A 19,913-nucleotide genomic window follows, 5' to 3' on the forward strand; every position below is an offset into this window, starting at 1 on the left:
TGGGGGTGGGGTGTGGGGAACCATGTCTCATTTAAGTTAACCACACTTAAAATTTATGGATCTGGATGTTAATTTCTGTTTTGCTAAACATGGCAGATTAAAACTCATTGTATAGAGATAAGCTTAATGCCTTTATGGAGTCAGAATAGGTATTATAACACCAATTGGGTAAATTTTCATGGTTTATATAAAGGTTGGTTGCACTGCTTGTGCCTTTGGCTCACCAGTTTACCCCATAGTTCCGTTAAGTAGCTGATTTTATTGCGCTTAAAAGTATGGATTTTTCTCCCCTTTTAAAATAAACTAATTTTTGAAGGATCAGACTTATGTAAGTGATTTTAAAGTTGACTATTGAATATTGAGAAGTTATGTAGCAGATGTGATTATTGTATTTTTATAAAGGGTTATATGCAAATATTTTAGTTACACATTTTTATAGCAATATATAACGAAATCATTCCAATTTTTAAATTGTAACATTAATTTAAAATTTTAATAATAGACTATAAAGTTACAGAACGTTTAGTTTAGTTAAGTTTTGTTTTTTAAGTAAACTGCCACCAATGTGGGGCTCAAACTTAGGATCCCAAGATTAAGAGTTGCATGCTGTACCAACCAAGCCACCCAGGTGCCCCATAGATGTTTCTTATTTTACTTAACCTGTTAACAGTGATATGTGTGTTTCTGTTTTATAGTGGCATTCTGTGAAATATAGGTCACTTTTCTTTAGTTTTTTATTTTAGTTTTTGCTTAATGCCGTATTAGTTATACCAGTGCCTTCAGGTACAACTAATTGTTTGTTTGCTTGTTAAAGATTTTATTCATTTATATGAAAGAGAGGGAGAGGAAGAGAGAGCACGAGCACGAGGAAGGGAGAAGGAGACTCACCACTGAACAGGGAGCCCAACCACAGGGATTGATTTCTGGACTCTGGAATCCTGACCTGAGCCAAAGATAGATGTTCAACCAACTGAGCCACCCAGGAACCCTCTAATAGTTGTTTTTAAAGGACCTTGAAATTTAAGTTACATCTTGTTCAGTCCTTACAAAAAATGGCTTTCTGCTTTTATTTATTATGGTGATAGTAGAATCGTTGTTACAAGTCAGTAGAGAACTTGATAGCTCACGCATTATATAAGCTGGTAACTTTAGAACTATGCTGTTTGATTAAGTGCCACAAAGTAACTATTTTCTCCATTATTTTTTATAGTAGTAGTAGCCAAGTGTAAAAATTCAAAAATATTTGGGTCCAAATTTTCATTTGGTTTAATCATTGTGTAATTTTTCATTTTAGTTTACCCAGCATTTATCTTAGTTTCTTAAACATAGTAAGTTCTCAAAAAGTGAAAAATGATTGAAGTAATTCAAATTCTGTGCATTTATTCAGATGTTTTTCATTATATAAATGGGACATGTATAATCTGTTGATGTTTGTGATCACCACATGTGCATTTTACACCACATGTAAACATAGCCTAATAATGGCTACCTTAAGTCTAAAAAACCTTTGGATCAGTTTCTGTTTGTGAAATCACTTTGTTAAAGTGATAGGGTTGCGTATATGAGGCATGAGGGCTTGCATATATGAGGCATGAGGGCAGGGCTAGTTAAAGGGACTTGGAGACTTTCAGTGGGTTAGTAATAAAAACCATCATGTCTGCTTTGCTGGAAAGTGCCTCACAGTTCTGGGATTCTCATTACTACCTCAATACCCTGACTACTCCTACTCCATACATTCCCCCTTCTTGAATTCTCTAATACTTTTTCTTAAGTTACTTGAAATAGAGCTATATCTGTGTCTTTGCCTAGGGTATAGCCATCTAACCCCTGAAGTATCTTGAGATGTCAGCATAAGGAATTTTTTTTTTAATTTTTTATTGAAGTATAATGAACATACAGTATTTATATTAGTTTCAGGTGTACAATATAATGAATCAACAGTTATTTACATTTTTCAGTGGTAACCAGAATAAGTATACTTTTCATTTCTTTTATCTATTTCACCCATCCCCTCTCTGGCAACCACCATTTGTTCTATTTAAGAGTCTGATTTGTTTCTTCCTTTTTTTTTTTTTTTTCATTTGTTAAATTCCACATATGACTGAAATCATATGGTATTTATCTTTCAGAGAAAGGAACATTCAACAGTATTCTTTATTGGTTGTTATTTTATTCCTTAATTTATTTGCATTATTAAAAGAAGCATCATGAACATTCTGGTTCATACAAACATCTCTGCTTATTTACTTAAATAATTTCTGGGTGTACAAAAGTAGGGTCAGAAAGTTTGCAGTTGTGAGGCTCTTGATACTGCTCAGTTGCTTTTCTGATAGATTAAACCTGTTCACGTTCTTACTAACAGTGCTCAGAGTGTTTCTTTTATAATACCTTCTCCAAAATTAGGCATTGTAAAGCTTGTGTGATAGAAAACAACAACAACGTCTTAATGTGTTAATTGGCATTTCTTAATTAAAGAAGGTCAACTAGTGAGGTTGAACATTTTCATATTTATTTCATCATGCATTTATGTAATTACTTGCTTTATATTCTTTGCCCATGTTTCCATTACATTTTTAGTATTTTGTTAATTTATATATTGACTTTTTATCATAAATGGGGCAAATGTTTTTCAGGTTTTTAAGAAAAATTTTTAATATTCAGAGATTAATGCCTTAGTATTTTATTCTTTTTAATGTTACTATAAATGTAATTGCTTTTGTAATTACTTTTTCTTTTTCTTTTTTTTTTTTTTTTCCCATAAGTAGGCTCCACACCCAACGTGGGGCTTAGTATATGTGCTGCCGAAGCGAGCACTCAACGTGGGGCTTAAATTCATGACCCTGAGATCAGGAGTCCCATGTTCTACTGACTGAGCCAGCCAGGTGCCCTGCTTTTGTAATTTCTTTTTCAGATAGTTCAGTTGTTCACAACAGACGTGCAACTGATTTTTGTGTTGACTTTATAGCCTGCACTTTTGCTAAATTTATTAGTTACAGTAGTTTATGTGTGATCTTTAGAGTTTTCTACATGTAAGAGCATTTTGCCTGCAGAGACAATTTTACTCCTTTCTTTCCAGTTTGGGTGCATTCTACCTCTTTTTATTGCCTAATTGCTTTGGCTAGAACTTCCAATACTAAATTCAATAGAAGTGATGAAAGCAGGCATACTTGCCTACTTCCTGATTTTAGAGGAAACACTTTTTGTTTATGGTAAACATAGAATGTTATGGTCACTGTGGGCTTTCACATATGGCTTTTGTTTATTTTATTTATTTTTTTTAAGACTTATTTATTTTAGGGGTAGGGAGAGAGTGTGAGCAGTATAGAGGGAGAGAGAGAATCTCAAGGAGATTCCCTGCTGAGCATGGAGCCAGACATGGGGCTTGATCTCATGACCCTGAGGTCATGACCTGAGCTGAAATCAAGAGTCAACCGACTGAGCCACCCATGGACCCCTAGATATAGCTTTTATTATGTTGAGGTAGTTTCCTTCTAGTTTTTCCAGTGTTTTAATTATAAAAGGGTGTTGAGCATGAAGCCAGACATGGGGCTTGATCTCATGACCCTGAGGTCATAACCTGAGCTGAAATCAAGAGTCAACCGACTGAGCCACCCATGGACCCCTAGATATAGCTTTTATTATGTTGAGGTAGTTTCCTTCTAGTTTTTCCAGTGTTTTAATTATGAAAGGGTGTTGAATTTGGTTAGATGCTGCTGCTTCATCAGTTGAAATGATCATGTGGGTCTTTTTCCCTTCATTCTGTTGATGGGGTATATTACATTGGTCAGTTTTCATATGTTGAACCATCCTTGCATTTCAGTAATAAATTCCCCTTGGTCATGTGTAAAATAATACTTTCCATATGCTGCTGAGTTTTGTTTTCTAGTAGTTTGTAGAGGTTTTTTGCACCAGTGTTTGTAAGAGATATTTGTGTATAGTTTTTTTGCAGTGTCTTTGTCTGGCCTTGGCATCAGGGTAGTACTGGCCTCATAGAGTCAATCAGTAAGTTTCACCAATATTTTTAGCCAAGTTTTGTTATAATTTGATTTTTTCACAAATGTAAATTATTAATCTGGATGGTGATGTAATGTGATATGGAGAAACACATTTAGTTTTAAATGTTTTCTGTATTAAACATTTAAAAATTAGAGTATGTTCAATTTTGTGGTGATAACTTTGTAATCTACTGAAAGAAAACTTTCTGGAACAATATAATAAGTATCAAGACATATATAACCTGAATTTATTAGTATCACTGAAAAACTTATAGTGATCAGTTCCAAGGTCAGCTTTAGAGCCATATTTAATATTGAACTCTCCCAAATTTTTAAGACAGATAATTTAGTATATACAGTTGATCATTGAACAACACAGGTTTGAACTACCTGGGTCCATTTATACACAGATTTTTTTTAATAAATACGGTATGGTACTGTAAATGTATTTTCTCTTATGACTTTCTTAGTAACCTTTTCTTTATTATAAAACTACAGTATATAATCCATACAAGATACAGAATATCTTAATTATTTAAATTAACTTATGTTATCAGTAAGGCTTCTGGTCAACAGTCGGCTTTTAGTAGTAGTACTATTAAGTTTTGAGGGAGTCAAAAGTTATATGTGGGTTTTTGACTGTGTGGGTGGTTAGTGCTCCAATCCCTGTGTTGTTCAAAGGATAGCTGTATTATTACTAAAGCACAGAAAATGATAAAGTATAAAATTTCACAATTATTTTTAAATCTAGCATAATGATTAAAGTCGACAAATTTAACACAAAAGAGAAAATGCCAGGCCAGTCTCACTTGTAAAAAGGGAAACAAAAATCCTTTAAAAAGAAAAAAAAAGTAAATCATGTCAACAGTTTATCCCAGGTGTAGAAAGGTGATTTAATACTGGGAAATCTATTACTATAATGTATCACTGGACAAAGGCAAGGTGGGTAAACATAGTAGCCATTATGGCTGTGTTTACAAAAAGAAAATATAGGTATGTCACTGACTGATAATTTCACTTTTTGTTTTAATTTTTATTTGTAATCAGTTTATACATGAATTTCCATTTTAAATCTATTATGAGAGGCTTTTAACGAGGCACTTTAATTCATTCATATTTTTCCATTACCAGTATATTTGATCTTACCTTATATTTGCTGTTTTTGTTCTGTTCCCTTCTTGGTTCCCTACTGCTGTGTGTTTGTTTTTTGTTTTTTTAACTATCAGTTTGTGTTTGCTTTTTTTCCTCCAGTGATTTTGTAAGGCAACGTTCAATTTGAATTCTTATTGTGATGATTTTTAGGTTGTTCAGAAGACTTTTTAAGGGGTGCCTGGGTGGCTCAGTCCATTAAGCATCTGCCTTTGGCTCAGATCATAATTCCAGTATCCTGGGATGGAGGCCCTCATCGAATTCCCTGCTCATTGGGAAGCCTGCTTCTCCTCCCTACTCACCCTGCTTATGTTCCCTCTCTTGTTGTGTCTCTATTGAATAAATAATAAAATTAAAAAAAAAAAAGACTTTAAACAGTATTTCTGTAATAGTCAAAATTAGCACTTAGAGTTCTTTTTTTTCCCCTCCTGTGTATAAAATAGAGAATTTTGTTTACTTCATTTCTTCCCACTGCCCTGTATTGTTATTTGGACAATATCTGTGGTTTTGAACCCTGTTTATTTGTATTATTTAGATCTATATCTGTTTTAAACTGCTTTCAATAATCTTAACAGATGGCTTTTCCATTTTTCAGGTTTTAATTTTGATTTGTGGGGGCACAACTGGTTGATTTATTCAAGAAGTTCTTTGAAGGAGGATACATGGAATCATATTTTCTGAGTCCTTGTGTACTTAGTAACATGTTTGTGGGCCTTCAGACATTTTTTAAATTGAGGATAATATTTTTGACTCAGGGTTTCTCTCTTAAAACTTGGAAACTTTCTTTCGTTGTTTTCTGCCATTTAATGTTGCAAAGAAATCCCAAGTCAACCTGAGTTGCATTTTTTTCACCAGGTTAGTTTTTCTACTTTCGTGTTTTTAGGAATTTCGCTTTATCCATGTAATCAAGATTTACCTAGAGTGCCTGGTAAAGTATCCAAATCTTGATTTTGGCTCAAGTCATGATCCTCAGGGGTGTGAGATCTAGCCTGGTGTCAGGCTCTGAGCTAGGCATGGAGCCTGCTTAAGATTTTCTCTCTTCTGTGGTGCCTGGGTGGCCCAGTGGGTTAAGCCTCTGCCTTTGGCACAGGCCTGAGTCATGATCTCAGGGTTCTGGGTTCTCAGGGTTCTCTGCTCAGTAGGGAGCCTGCTTTCCTCTCTCTGCCTTCTACTCTGCCTACTTGTGATCTCTCTCTCTGTCAAATAAATAAAGTTAAAAAAAAAAATTCTCTCTCTTCTTTTCCATCTTCCCCTCCCCCTAATCTTAAAAAAAAAATGCCCAAGAATTTTCAAGGTGTAATACTTTCTTCACTGATTATTGCCTGATGTTTAGTGATCTGAAAGTTGAAAAAAAATTTGTTTTCATTCGGGAAAGTTTTCTTCAGCTTTACCTTTACGTATTGATTCTATTATTTTGTCCATAGGAACAACTATTTCTTAGCTTATAGCTCCTTTGTCCTCTAGTATCATTGTATTTTTAGTAATTTTTATCTCTTCACTCTACATTCTAAGACATCATCTTTGTGTTATGTATCAGTGACTTAAACCTGTCGTAATGTTATTTTTACCCTTATTTCCTCCCGTGTGATTTTAGTTCTTAATTATTTTTCATCTTTTCATCTTGGTCTGTCCTTGAACTATTTCAACATTAGGAAAGATTATATTGTACTGATGCCAAATAGTTTTCTAAAATTTTGTTTATGAATCCTATTTTCAGATTTCTTTCTTCCCTTTGAATCATCAGGATGCTATTGCTCAGGAGCATTTGCCAAAGGACAATGTAGGTACATTGTCCATAGCCCCACATTTTTCTTAACTTTGGTTAGGTTAACCGTAGTTACCAGGGTCTTTATTGGTGTTTTCTTCTTCTTTGCCTGGTTGTATGATATTCTGGACAGGTAAGCATTTGAAAAGTGATAGTCTCAAATATTCACAACTACCAGAGGTCCTTAACATCTGTCATGTAGACAGTATTTTACATGGGTTACTCTTTTTGTTTTTATTTCTTTTAAGAATGCAGTTCAGGGGCACCTGGCTGGCTCAGTCAGATGAGCATGTGATTCTTGATCTCTTGATCTTAGGGTTGTGAGTTTGAACCCCATATTGGGTGTAGAGATTACTTTAAAAAAAAAAAAAAAGAAAGAAAGTGCTGTTCACTGCTACAAACTCTTCTCTACATCTTGCCAAGTTTTTTTTCTGAGAAATTTAGTCTCTGACTAGATAAAGAAACAAAATAGTAATGGAGTGAGAAGAGCAACAGGAAATATCACTGGCTGTTCTCAAAAAACAGCACCCATCCAGTAGAGAAATAGCTGCATGGTTTTCTCTTAGTATGGTTCTAAACCAGAAGAAAATAGTGAAAGAGGAGGTAATGATCTTTTATATCCACTTACATATGGCTTGTTCTCTTATAGAGTAACTGATGGGTATTTTTCATTTCTGTTCCATTGGCTAGTAGTACTTCAATTTATTCATTTCTTTTTTATTTTATTTATTTTTTTGGCCAGTACTAACTAAGTTCTTGCTATGTGCCAAGCACTTTGCTAGGTACTGGTTATATGTTGAACAAAACAGACTTGTTCTTCTTTAATTGGTGGCAGGGGTATTTTCTGGACTTCGTCAGTAATACATTTTGCTGATGGTTTGATGTTTTATTTCCCTGTTCCTTTTTTTAATTATTTTCTGGCAAGTTAAGAAGGGCAGTATTAAAAATGAAAGAAAGACAGACAGACAGACAGACTGTATTAATAACTAGTCTAGATGCCAGTTTAAATTCTTTCTCCATATGAAATTTTTAAGTTGCTCTGGATTCAGGAAATAACCTCTATGAATACAGTGTTCATTATCCTAATTTAAAGTAGTACTTCCCCAAAACCTCTTATCACAGCTAACTTACTACTCTCCTCACCTTTTTCTTAAACTTTACTTTCTTAGTTAGATGGATAAAATTACCATATCAACAAAATTATCATGTTTTAGGGTTCCCTGGGTGGCTCAGTTGGTTCAGCAGCGATGCTGATGCTGACAGTTGACTTTGGCTCAGGTCATGATCTCAGGGTCCTGTGATCAAACCCCCTATGGGACTCTGTGCTCAGTGGGGAGTCTGCTTGAGGATTCTTTCCCTCTTTCTCTCCTCCCACCTCAGCTCGCTTGTGCATGAGCTCCCTCCATCTCTCTCTCTCTCTCACTCAAATAAATAAAACTTTGAGATTCATCTCTATTTAAAGATAAGCAATAAAGCTGCATTAGGCAATAATAAATGAAGAATTACTTTTGGTTTTTAAATTTATTATCTGACATTTGTTATTAAAAAAAAATTAGACATTTGATTTTTCTTAACTCTTTGTACATAAGGAAACAATTTCTGTAAGAAAAAAAAATAATTTTGTATTCTTGTATTTAGAGAGAACTTATTGTGGAACTTTTTATATTTAATGCTCCCAGCAAATATTATGACTTGTTAAACAAAAAATTTAAAAAATTTTAAAAATCACAGAATTTAGCATATAAATAGGAAGAAGCGCAAAATACATATAGACTTACTTACACATCTGAAATGTAGTAAGTAAAGTGATTAATTTTAGTAAGTAAACCTTTAAAAACAAGATAGAATGTTGATTTATACTTTGGATAACTAACATTTGCTTTGTAATTTGTAATAGAGTTATTGTCAAGAAAAGGGAACTTTGAGCAAAACAGAACCTGGCAGTTATAGGACACATCTCATTTTAATTTCCCAACTGTCAAGTATGGGAAAAACAAGAAAGCTTTCTGTGTACGGAATTACATGTGTAAGACTGTAGTCATCTTGAGGGTAAGGACCCTGTGTAAAATACCTTGTGCCTCTGAACGTTACAGTCAAAAGAGGCTTGTGCTTTTGATGAGGGAAAATATAATGTCTCCCTCAACCTTTCTAAGATAGATAGTAACATTTGTTTTAAAGGCGGTAGTCAGAATTTGAAAGTATTTTCATGTTGGCTACACCAGTCAGCAGCCAGTTTGTTCACACCTGGTGCACTTGTGTTAAATTGGTTGTATTGCTGATGGGGAGGGTGGGGGGAGCAAATTTATAGGCAAAGTACATAGTATGTTGTTCACAGCTCTTTCACCTAGGGATTAAAAATCTTCTGCCCCCTCCCCCCAGCTATATCTACGCATCTGCCTAGATCCCATAGCCCTAAAGTGCATGCTATCTGTAGCTGAAAATCAGTCTCAGATTGAGAAGAAGAAACATGTCTAATTGGTGCTTTGTAGTTATTTTGTAGCAGAGGTAGATTAGCATTGCTGAAAGATTAAGCTTTATGTCCATTGGACACTTGCCTGAGCACTAAGTTTGATTTGTTTTCCACAGGTTTGATGCTTATAAAGTTGTTTTATTTGTGTTGTACCTGAATAAAAGGATATTTAAGAATAAAAGGATACTTGATGGGTTTTCCCAAAACTCTTAAAAACAATCAAGTTTATATAACATATAACTTGAATTTTAAATTCATAAATTGTGTGTTTATAATAATTGATGTACTTTTTTCTAGGGGCCACCTACAGATGCTCCTGCAGTGGACACAGCAGAACAAGTCTATATTTCTTCCCTTGCACTGTTAAAAGTAAGTATTGAATAGAGGTTCTTGCTTTACAGAACTCTGTTGCTTTCACTTTTACTTGGGAATATTATGTTAACCCTCAAACTTAAGTCATTGCTCTATGTGCATTTGTAAAATAGGAGTGTTTTATTTCCACTGAAACAAACTTAGGTTATTTAAAAAAAAAAAAAAGAAGCACCAAGGATCTTAAAGCTTTATATCTACCTATCTTGCTCTTTACAGATGTTAAAGCATGGTCGGGCTGGAGTTCCCATGGAAGTTATGGGTCTGATGCTTGGAGAATTTGTTGATGATTACACCGTCAGAGTGATTGATGTGTTTGCTATGCCACAGTCAGGAACAGTGAGTACTTTTTATGGTTGCCTGCTGTAAGTAAATGTGTTTCTTTTCTCTTTCCTTTTCCTATGCAAAATAATTTTGATCACATTATATTTCTTTTCCTGATAGGAAGAATCCATCATAAGATTAATGATAGAAATTTATACCCTGTATGGAATTAAATCATTCATCTTTTAAATGCATCATGAGTTCCCTGTAGAGCCACAAACTGAGTGATGCTAGCATTAAATCCCTTAACTCATACTTTCAGCTTTAACTAGTATAGAATACCAGACTTTTATAAGTTCGTTACCCTAAACTAGTAGGGTATTAGTTTGAACACTCCATTCAGAAGATTTTAGAGACCCTCTTAATTAGACTTTTAATTCACATATGTTATCTAGTCCTCATGTTTTATTCCTTTTGATTTGAAATATGGTCCCCCAATTTTTATTGGTGATAAATGACTTTAAGCTTTTCATATTCAAATGTTAAGTTTAAAGAAACCAAAAACTTGTGGTAAATTTTAGTTCTTTAGCCCAGGCTGGTAATTTCTTCATAGAGGAAGTATACTACATACAAATTTTGGAAGTCATCTACTTTACCTGTGTAGAATGCATTATTCTTTCTGGAGGGTTTTTGTTTTGTTTTGCTGTTTTGTTTAATGCATTGGACTTGTGTAAAAAGGTGTGCATTTAGATCTAAAGAAAATGGCCAAAAAAACCCTTCTGCTTTTCTTACAAAAAGCTACACACATATCCTTCTCATCTTTTTGCCTAGAAAAATATAATATGTGTATTGTTCTGATGGTTGTTTTTTCTGTAACATGCAACATTTCTCTTACTGAGCTTTAGAAAATAACTGGATTAAAGAAATTGTCGTAAAGCTGTTTGTTTGTTTGCTTTGTTTGAGGCTCTTAACAGTATACCTCAATAAAATAGATAATAGAGTAAAACAAGTTATATATATATGTATATGTATATTTTTAAAGATTTTATTTATGTATTTATTTGACAGAGAGACACAGCGAGAGAGGAGACATAAGCAGGGGGAGTGGAAGAGGGAGAAGCAGGCTTCCTGCCTAGCAGGGGAGCCAGACATGGGGTTTGATCCCAGGACCCTGGGATCATGACCTGAGCTGAAGACAGATGCTTAATGACTGAGCCACACAGGCAACCCTATGTTTTTATTATTTATTTATATACAGAGAGAACATGCTGAGGGGTGCAGTGTAGAGGGAGAGGGAAAAAATCCTAAGCAGACTCCATGCTTGGCAGAGCCTTATGTAGGGCTCAATCTCATGACCCTGAGACCGTGACCTGAGCTGAGATCAAGAGTCAGCCACTTAACCGACTCAGCCACCTACATGCCCAAGCATTTTAAGGTTTTATTTATTGTTGTTTATTTGAGAGAGAGAGCGAGAGCACGAATGCATGTGAGTTAGGGGAAGGGTAGAAGGAAGAGGAGAGAGGGAATTTCAAGCAGACTTCCCATTGAGTGTGGAGCCCAGTGTGGGGCTTGATCCCAGGACCCATGAGAACATGACTTGAGCCTAAATCACGAGTCGGATGCTTAACTCACTGAGCTACCCAAGTGCCCCATTTTTAAAGGTTTATTTATTTATTATTATTTATTTCATAGAAAGAGAGGCCCCAGCATTTTAAATAGAGTAGTTACTACAGATTGCAGTGTATTTCTAAATAATGCAAAATATAGACAAATATACAAATTTTTCTCCAAATGGACTAGTTTGTTGAGGTAAACTAATTTAGATCTGCTGATTGTGTCCACCTGACTATCCATTGTATTTATTTTGTACATTTGGATATAGGGAAGTATTCTGCGTATTAACTAAAGATTTAGATTTATCTAAAGTAAGGCTATTTTTATATCTTAGGCTATTTTTACCTATATTTACCTTTTATCTTTCATATCAGAATATGAAAAACATAATAAAGTTAACTAGTATTTCTGTTACTTGGGGTCCTTATCAATTACAATAAGGAGTTCTTAAACTTTGTTAACATTATATCCTTGTAAATACTTGTTTGACAATACGAAGTAGAAGATTTTGATCTTTGTGTTCATTCTGTATAGTAGATTAGAAGAGTTTTCTTCTGGCCTGAGTCAGCTTTCTATAAAGATGTATGTTTCTGTCTCATTCTTGTGGGTTTTTTTTTTTTTTAAACACCCTTTAAAAATGTAAAAAACCTATAGGCAACAGATTGTATACCCCTATTCTTGAGGATGCTTTCTCAGTTGGAATTCAGTTATTGTTTGTTTTGGTGGGAAGGAAGTCTTATGTTAACTGGTTTATTGGGATAGAGTAGAATTAAATCCTTGATATTAGAAGAAAGCCTTGTAGAGCTAACATGGCAGTGATTTATCATTGGAGAGATGACATGAGTGCCTTTAATTCTTCCTAGTTCTAGGGTTTTTTGGTTGAACTAGCAAGGTAATGCAGTATTTAAAAGAGTTGGTTATAGATTGTCTCTAATGGGGAATGGGGGAGGTGGGAGTGGAGAGAGAGAAAAAAAATTTTTTTTTAATATTTTAATTTATTTATTTGAGAAAGAGGGAGAGAGAAAAGCAGAGTCTCCGCTGATCCAGGAGCCCATTGTGGGGCTTCATCCTGGGACTCTTGGATTATGACCTGAGCCGAAGTAAAAAACTTAACCAACTGAGCCACCCAGACGCCTGGGAGAGAGAGCATCTTAAGCAGGCTCCACACCCAGTGTGGAGCCAATGTGGGGCTCAGTCTTACAACCCTGAGATCATGACCTGAGCCAAAATTGAGAATAGTTCTAACTGAGGCACTAAACTTCCTCCCCTCCCAACCCACCCACCAATAAAACAAACAAAAGCTACTCTGGGAAATTCATAAATTATTTTCCTTCTTTGAAATATTTCTATTACTGAGGAAAAAGAAGACTTCAGGTTGTTGATTATTCTAATAGCTGAATAGTTAACAAAACTTTGGATGGGATGAAAGGGACATAGTGTTTATCAGGTATCAGAGATGGCATTTGAAAGTATGCTTGCCAAGGTAGATCCAACCAAAAATAGTTGGTTCAGTTATTTGGTATTTCTGGTAGTAGTAGTTGTGTGTGTGTACTCACACGCATGTGCACATGTGGGTAGCCATGGCCGAAAGTTCTTAAAGGATCCTGAAAACTGTCTTAACTCATTAGCTAACAGCAGTTTGGTATTTGGCAGTTTTAGAAGTTTCATTAAAGTATGGCTTATAATTGATGGAAATGGGAATCAATTATCAATATCTAAACCTAAAAAATTACTTTGGTATCCCAAAATAATGTGTAGGGGATTTGGGGGTAGCTTTTTTTCATGTAGAGTGAATAAATGTTTGTGGGTCTTTTTTCAGAGTTCTGAAAGCCAATTATGTTTCTTTCTGTCTAAACCAGGGTGTCAGTGTGGAGGCAGTTGATCCAGTGTTCCAAGCCAAAATGTTAGATATGTTGAAGCAGACAGGAAGGTAAGTATTTTAACTGATTATATAAAGGAATAATGGGAAGTATTTTTAGACATGTAGTTCAAAAATCTTGATGTTTATGAATATCATACCTAGGAAAAAAAGTCATGTAGTTAATGTAGAAAGTATTACTTGCAGTGCTATGTGTCACCTACCTAGCTAGTATCTCTTTCTTCTCGAATCAAAGAAATTTGCCAATGAGAAAACTGCCTCATGTTAAAATTCTCAACCATCATATAGTAAGCTTGGGCTGTAGCTTCCCTGTTTAGCAAATGGAGTTACTGTCTAGTCACTTAAAATTGAAAGAGCTTGTATGTTCCGCGTATTGGAACTGAATAAGATTCTGAATATTTAATTATATTAGGCCTATGATTTTTAAAGGGAGAAAAAGTAGAATTCAAATATTCTTCAAGTTACCCCCCCCCCAGATTAAATCTCAGTAGTTGTCATTCTCTTGCTCAAATTCTTCTACTGTGGAAGAAACTTCAAAATTAATGTTAGCAAAAGGCTCAGCAGCTGAGCAGAACAGTGCAAATTGGTTTTTGACTGAGTTCCTAGTTCTACTGCTGGTTTAATTGATATTTAATCCTTTCACAACAGTGGATCCTGGTGTCCATTGTTAAAATTGTACTCTGCATGGAAAATCCAACTCCCAGACCTAAGGAGTTAAAGAGTAGATATTTACTTGAATGCTGAAAGGGTAAAACTGGCTCAGAGGAAGTGTGGTAACAAGGTGAAAAACTGAAAGCCTTATCTACCACTGCTAATGTGCGTCTCTTAATGATAGCACTCCTTTGTCATGCTTACTCATTTCCATGTTTTCTGGATAATATGGTGTATGATTTCAGTGTTTCTAATGGTGCTTTTTTCACACCTGTGTGTTTTCCATCTCTTCCTAATTTATACCCTGTTAGTGTGTTGTTTCTTTTCCTATCATAAATGTGTATTACTTGTTCTCTTCTGAACCGCCGAATGCCCTCTTTGTTTCAGGCCTGAGATGGTTGTTGGTTGGTATCACAGTCACCCTGGCTTTGGTTGTTGGCTTTCTGGTGTGGATATCAACACTCAGCAGAGCTTTGAAGCCTTGTCGGAGAGAGCTGTGGCAGTGGTTGTGGATCCCATTCAGAGTGTAAAAGGAAAGGTAGAGTAGATTCTGTCTTTCTTAGCATCTACTGCCACATTCTGTTTACAAATACATTAAATTAAAATTTCTTTTGTTTAAAGCAGGATTCTTACACACAAAAAACCCCTGTCTGGGTACTTTAAAAAACAAACAAAAAACCTGTACAAGTTGAAAAATGTGTCATCTTAATATTATTAGCAATATAACTACTTAGAGATTTGTTTCTGCTTTAATCAGGTATTGTCTAATCATAAATGTTTATTTTTAAATTTGTATTTCATAGGTTTAGGAATGTTCAACCTTACTAAAAGCCTGCTGTACACATTTTATTAGTATTTTAATAAACATTGTTCTACCTTCCTTTATTTTAGAATGGTGAATTTGGGATTGGCACATTTTATGTATCTAGTTAAGGACACTCTGTTTTGCAGACTTTGTGCAGGACATATTCTGGAATTGGATGTTGGGAATATTTTAGACAATGAAAACTTGACCTAAACACTTAGTATCAGCCATTCACATTTTTGGAGTGAGAACACAGATGAATGATTAAATATGCTAAATGATTATGAAAAGAGATTAACTTGCAAAGCATATTGGGTTATAGTTGTTCTTTGTTGAAATCTTTTGTTCTTGTTTAGTTCTTTTTTTTTTCTCTCCCTTCGTTCGTTCTCTCTCTTTCTTTCTTTTTTTTATTTCTTTCTTTCTAGCCCCATATGCCATTTTCCTATTTCCTGCCTCATGACAGCAGGGAGCAGCTCTATTATCACCTTCACAGAGCTGTCTGCAAATGTGAGAGGCAATTCGATTTTGCTCAACCACAGGGAGAGTGGATTAGAAAAACTACAGAACATAGAGAAATTGGCTAGGTGGTTACTGCTTTAAAATACTGCTGAGGTGTCTTGTTTGAGCATGTACTTCCATTGTAGTGTAGAATAATTGTTAAAAAAAATCACAATACATTTATGGAATCCTTTTTATGCAGCTTTTATGAATAATTTTTAGAGCACTTAAAAATAAATATTAGCTTGCTATCTATCAGACCTGGAGTTTGCTAGTATTATGGATTACATTTACATCTGCTCACCAGCTCAAACAAACTAAATATGGCTGTTAAACATGGAGTTTTTATCTGTCATGATTTGAAGTTGAACACTTTCTGACATCATATTATTATGATGAATAAAAATTGAGGTCTTCTCTAAATCATGATCCTATTACATGTGATTTAGCTTTTCAGAGGTGGAATCTAGCCACAAAAACAATAATAGAAACCGATATACTAGATAATTCAAAGTGGATTACTTCTGACATTTGCATATACCTATATTTCAGTTTACTTTTTTTTAACTAAGTGTATTATTACTTAACTGTACAGATAAAAAGAGTGGAAAAGCCTTGACTTTTATTAGTTTATGAATTATAGTACAGTATAATACTTCTTAAATCTAATTCCTGATAATTAAGATACCTTTTTAATAACTCAAATTAATTCATTTAAGTAATAATTAACATTTTAGAAATATAACAGTTATCTGATTAAGTCTCTCTACCACAATATTTGCAAAAAATAATTGAAGCTTAATGTTAAATGTAATTAGAATTCTATTTTGCAGTATTAGTGTATCTGACTTTTTATACTTGACTCGTGACGGTGGCCACTTGGAAAAGGTAAATATAAACTTAAATATAACGAAAGAAGACATTCTCAAAACAAAATAAATATGTATTTTTAGTCACTTTGTTTATAGCATCTTAAAGGACAGTTTTATATTATATAACTGGAATTTGCTTTATTTCTAATTAAACATAATTCATGTTAAAAGAATGAATTTTAAAAATACATTTGTGTGACATGACTTGTCATCTGGTAAAATGTAGTTATTTTTTCAAAATAACCTATCTAAAATTACTTGATAAAATCATAGGTATCGCTGTCTAGATTTATAGTCATGAAAAAATAGTTCTGAAAAATTTAGTATACATACCTATCACTGATGATTCACAGCACTTCTTGTACCTAGCATGTAGATTCACAATTTCATGACCTGAATTAAGGATCCAGTTCTTTCTCAGTAATGTAACTTCATCTATAGGATGTCTGAGTTTGGTTATAATTTATGGTTCTTTTAGTGTCAGGACCTCCCAGAACTATGAGCCAAATGAAATGCTAGTAAACCCATGGCCAAAGTTTTCTAGTTAAAATATTAAACACAAGAATATAAGCTTACGATAAATGAAGAATAGCGTAGGATTCTCCCTCTCCTTCTCCCTTCCCTGCATGTGATTTATCAAAGCTGTCAAAATATTTAGTAAAACAATGATTAGATCAGGAGTTAAAATGACAATCTATATGTAAATTATTGAAGTTGAAACTGTTCACTTAATACCTCTTTACTGTAAATTTTATATTTTCATTTTTATAAATCCCAATATTATCTATTTTTAAGTGATTAGGTAAGCACTGAATCTTTGTTATCTCATTAATTCATGATGTTTGATTTCCTTTTATAGTGACTTGATTGTATTTTTTATGGAATTATTGCTGTGTGCCAGGTATTATGTGATAAATATTTCAAGTTGTCTCATGTATTCTTTAGTAATTCTGGAGATCCCATTATTACTCCATTTTATCAATGAAAAGATAAAAAAATTAGGGTCAAAGAGATTATTTTGCCCAAAATTATAGCATTATTAAGCAGCAGAACAAGGATATAAATCAGGTCTATAAAATTTCAGAGCTCAAGCTGTTTTACTGACTCTTTAGTAGTAGACAATTAGGAACTATGTAATTAGAGGAACTCAGGATTGGCAAATGAGTATTAGAGGTCTTTGCAAGACTTTTTCTTACCTTATATAGATAGATATCACTCCCTTCAGTGTAAGTCATGATAAGGGGCTACACATTTTATCTAAGTTCTCAATAGTTCACTACTATTTATAGTAGTTACTACATATTAAATGATTTTCCTCATACAGTGTTTGTTGATTTTTATTTTAAAAAGCAGTTTAGACAGACTCATTCCTCTCAGCTTTTGCAACATCCCTAGGACCAAAATTGAGACCTATATAAATAATTAAATATACTATATAATAAAGAATCCATAGCCCTCTGTATATTATGTAATCCTGTAAATGTTTAAAAATGTTAAAACATGTCTGAAAGGTGGAAAATGATAACATGTATAATTTAAATGGAGAGTAGCTATATAGAAGTTAGTGATGAGCTCAACTCTAAACTTTAGTGAATAGTTTTTAAAATTCTGTTTTAGTTTATTTGTAAAATGTACATATTCAGATATTTTAAGCTTCAGTTCTCAAGTAGTAAAGTAGCAGCCTCTTACTTAAAGTTTTGTTATCTTGTATATTTAGCCCACAACTAGACTTGATCCAGCAGCAGATTTAGAAGTTAACTTAGCTTATAATATGATTATACTTCTTTAGGGCAAAAAGAATGATGACTTTGTGCAAAGTTATAAAACTACCATGCAACTATTACTACTTTTGAGAACCTGTTTTCTTATCATAATTTCTGTCAGTAAAATGTTCATATGTTATCTGCTAACTGATAACAATCTTTTTGTTTGTTCTCTATTTTGAAAACATTAAGAGAAAAAAAACCACTAATAACCCTTTAGTCCATATAAATCTTCACACTGGCTGAATTTTCTTGAGAAGTTTTTATTCAGTCTGATCAGAAATAACTTAGCAGCAGCTATTTCTTAAGTACGTATAATGTGCCTGTGTGCCAATGATTCTGGTGTATAAAGTAGATTAAAACAACAGTCTTGGTCATTTTGAGAAGATAAGTCATATACATTTAGTGTAAGGCAGATAAATCTAGTGAGCCAGATAACATTCTGCCAATTATGTGCTGATAATCCTACATTGCATACTGATAGAATACAAATTACACTGATACTGCTTTATTTCTATAAGTATTAAATTGGTTGCTAGAGAGAGAACTAATGCAACAAATACTTATTCAGAACCTTGTATGTGCCAATATGCAATAAAGTAGTACTTGTATAGCAATCATAGTAAATGCAAATTAGAAGAGAAAAATTGGTATGACTGCACAAAGTGAGGGACGCTTGAACTGAGCTTTGATAGGTGGGCAGGACATCACTCTGACAAGAGAAATTTGTCTTTCTGGAGAAGAATGTAGAAATAATTCTATTCCAGGTGGTATACTTACTTACCTCTTTGTTCATGCTTTTTTCACAGATATATTAGAATGTAAAATGAGTAGTTTTTGGTGGTGTTATTGTTGTCTTTATTCAATATTTCATTTAAAAAAAGACGGGGCTTTGAAAAGTAAATGCAAATGTAGGAGGAAAGAATTAGAGAATGAATATTATGAGCATTTACCTATTATTTTTCAGAGATTTATAAGATTTTCTTTTTCAGGGTAAGGGGGCAGGGCAAATATTTTACTTATCCAAAAGTTTTGTATTAGAAGCTTTAAGGTGGTGGAGATTTTAAACTACTCAAAAATAGTTTTGTCTTAGCTTTTTCTTCTTACTGTGGAAAAATACGTATCATAATGGCAGGGCATAGAGTAATGAAGAGCACAAGCTTTGTGACCAGGACTTCAGTCGAATCCCATTTTTATCTCTTTATCTCTTCTGGTATGACTTTGAGCAAGTTATCCAATCTTGAGCTTCAGTTTTGTCATCTATAAATCAGGGCTTTTAGTACCCATCTCCTAGTATTGTGAAGTGATATGTTATGATTAGAGTGTGCATGCTTTATAGGAGATGTGCAATAAGTGACATTTTATTCTCAAGATTAAATTAATTGCTACTTAAATAGATTAACAACTAGCTTATTTTAAAATATAGGATATGAATATTTCTGAGAATTTTTTTAAAGAACAAGTCTGTAACTGTGTTGCTCACTTTAAGAAGGTAAGGGTAAGGGCGCCTGGGCGGCTCAGTGGGTTAATAAGCCTCTGCCTTCAGCTCGGGTCGTGATCTCGGTCCTGGGGTTGAGCCCCACATCGGGCTCTCTGCTCAGCCGGGAGCCTGCTTCCCCCCCTCTCTCTGCCTGCTTGTGATCTCTGTCTGTCAAATAAATAAATAAAGTCTTTAAAAGAAAAAAAAGGTAAGGGTAATAACTACAAAAGAAATGAAAACTTGCTTGCCCTTGTGTTTTGTACCTCCTAATTTAAGAAGACTCTTTTGAATCAGCTGATTTTTTTATTGAGCACTTACTATTTTTCTGACATATTTCTC

The 19,913-nt window shown here is 34.0% G+C and overlaps 1 protein-coding gene across 1 annotated transcript in view; it reads left to right on the top strand.

The window, feature by feature from the left end:
• PSMD14 (proteasome 26S subunit, non-ATPase 14) overlaps positions 1 to 19,913 on the top strand; it is a 93,264-nt gene that overhangs the window by 39,431 nt on the left and 33,920 nt on the right. The window contains exons 3-6 of the mRNA XM_032857945.1: positions 9,677 to 9,748; positions 9,968 to 10,087; positions 13,486 to 13,556; positions 14,544 to 14,694. Coding sequence (XP_032713836.1) covers positions 9,677 to 9,748; positions 9,968 to 10,087; positions 13,486 to 13,556; positions 14,544 to 14,694 — 414 coding nt within the window. The remainder of the gene's footprint in view (positions 1 to 9,676; positions 9,749 to 9,967; positions 10,088 to 13,485; positions 13,557 to 14,543; positions 14,695 to 19,913) is intronic.

Source organism: Lontra canadensis, unplaced genomic scaffold (genome assembly GCF_010015895.1).
Source record: "Lontra canadensis isolate GAN:19392208 unplaced genomic scaffold, GSC_riverotter_1.0 scaffold13, whole genome shotgun sequence".
NCBI lineage: Eukaryota > Metazoa > Chordata > Mammalia > Carnivora > Mustelidae > Lontra > Lontra canadensis.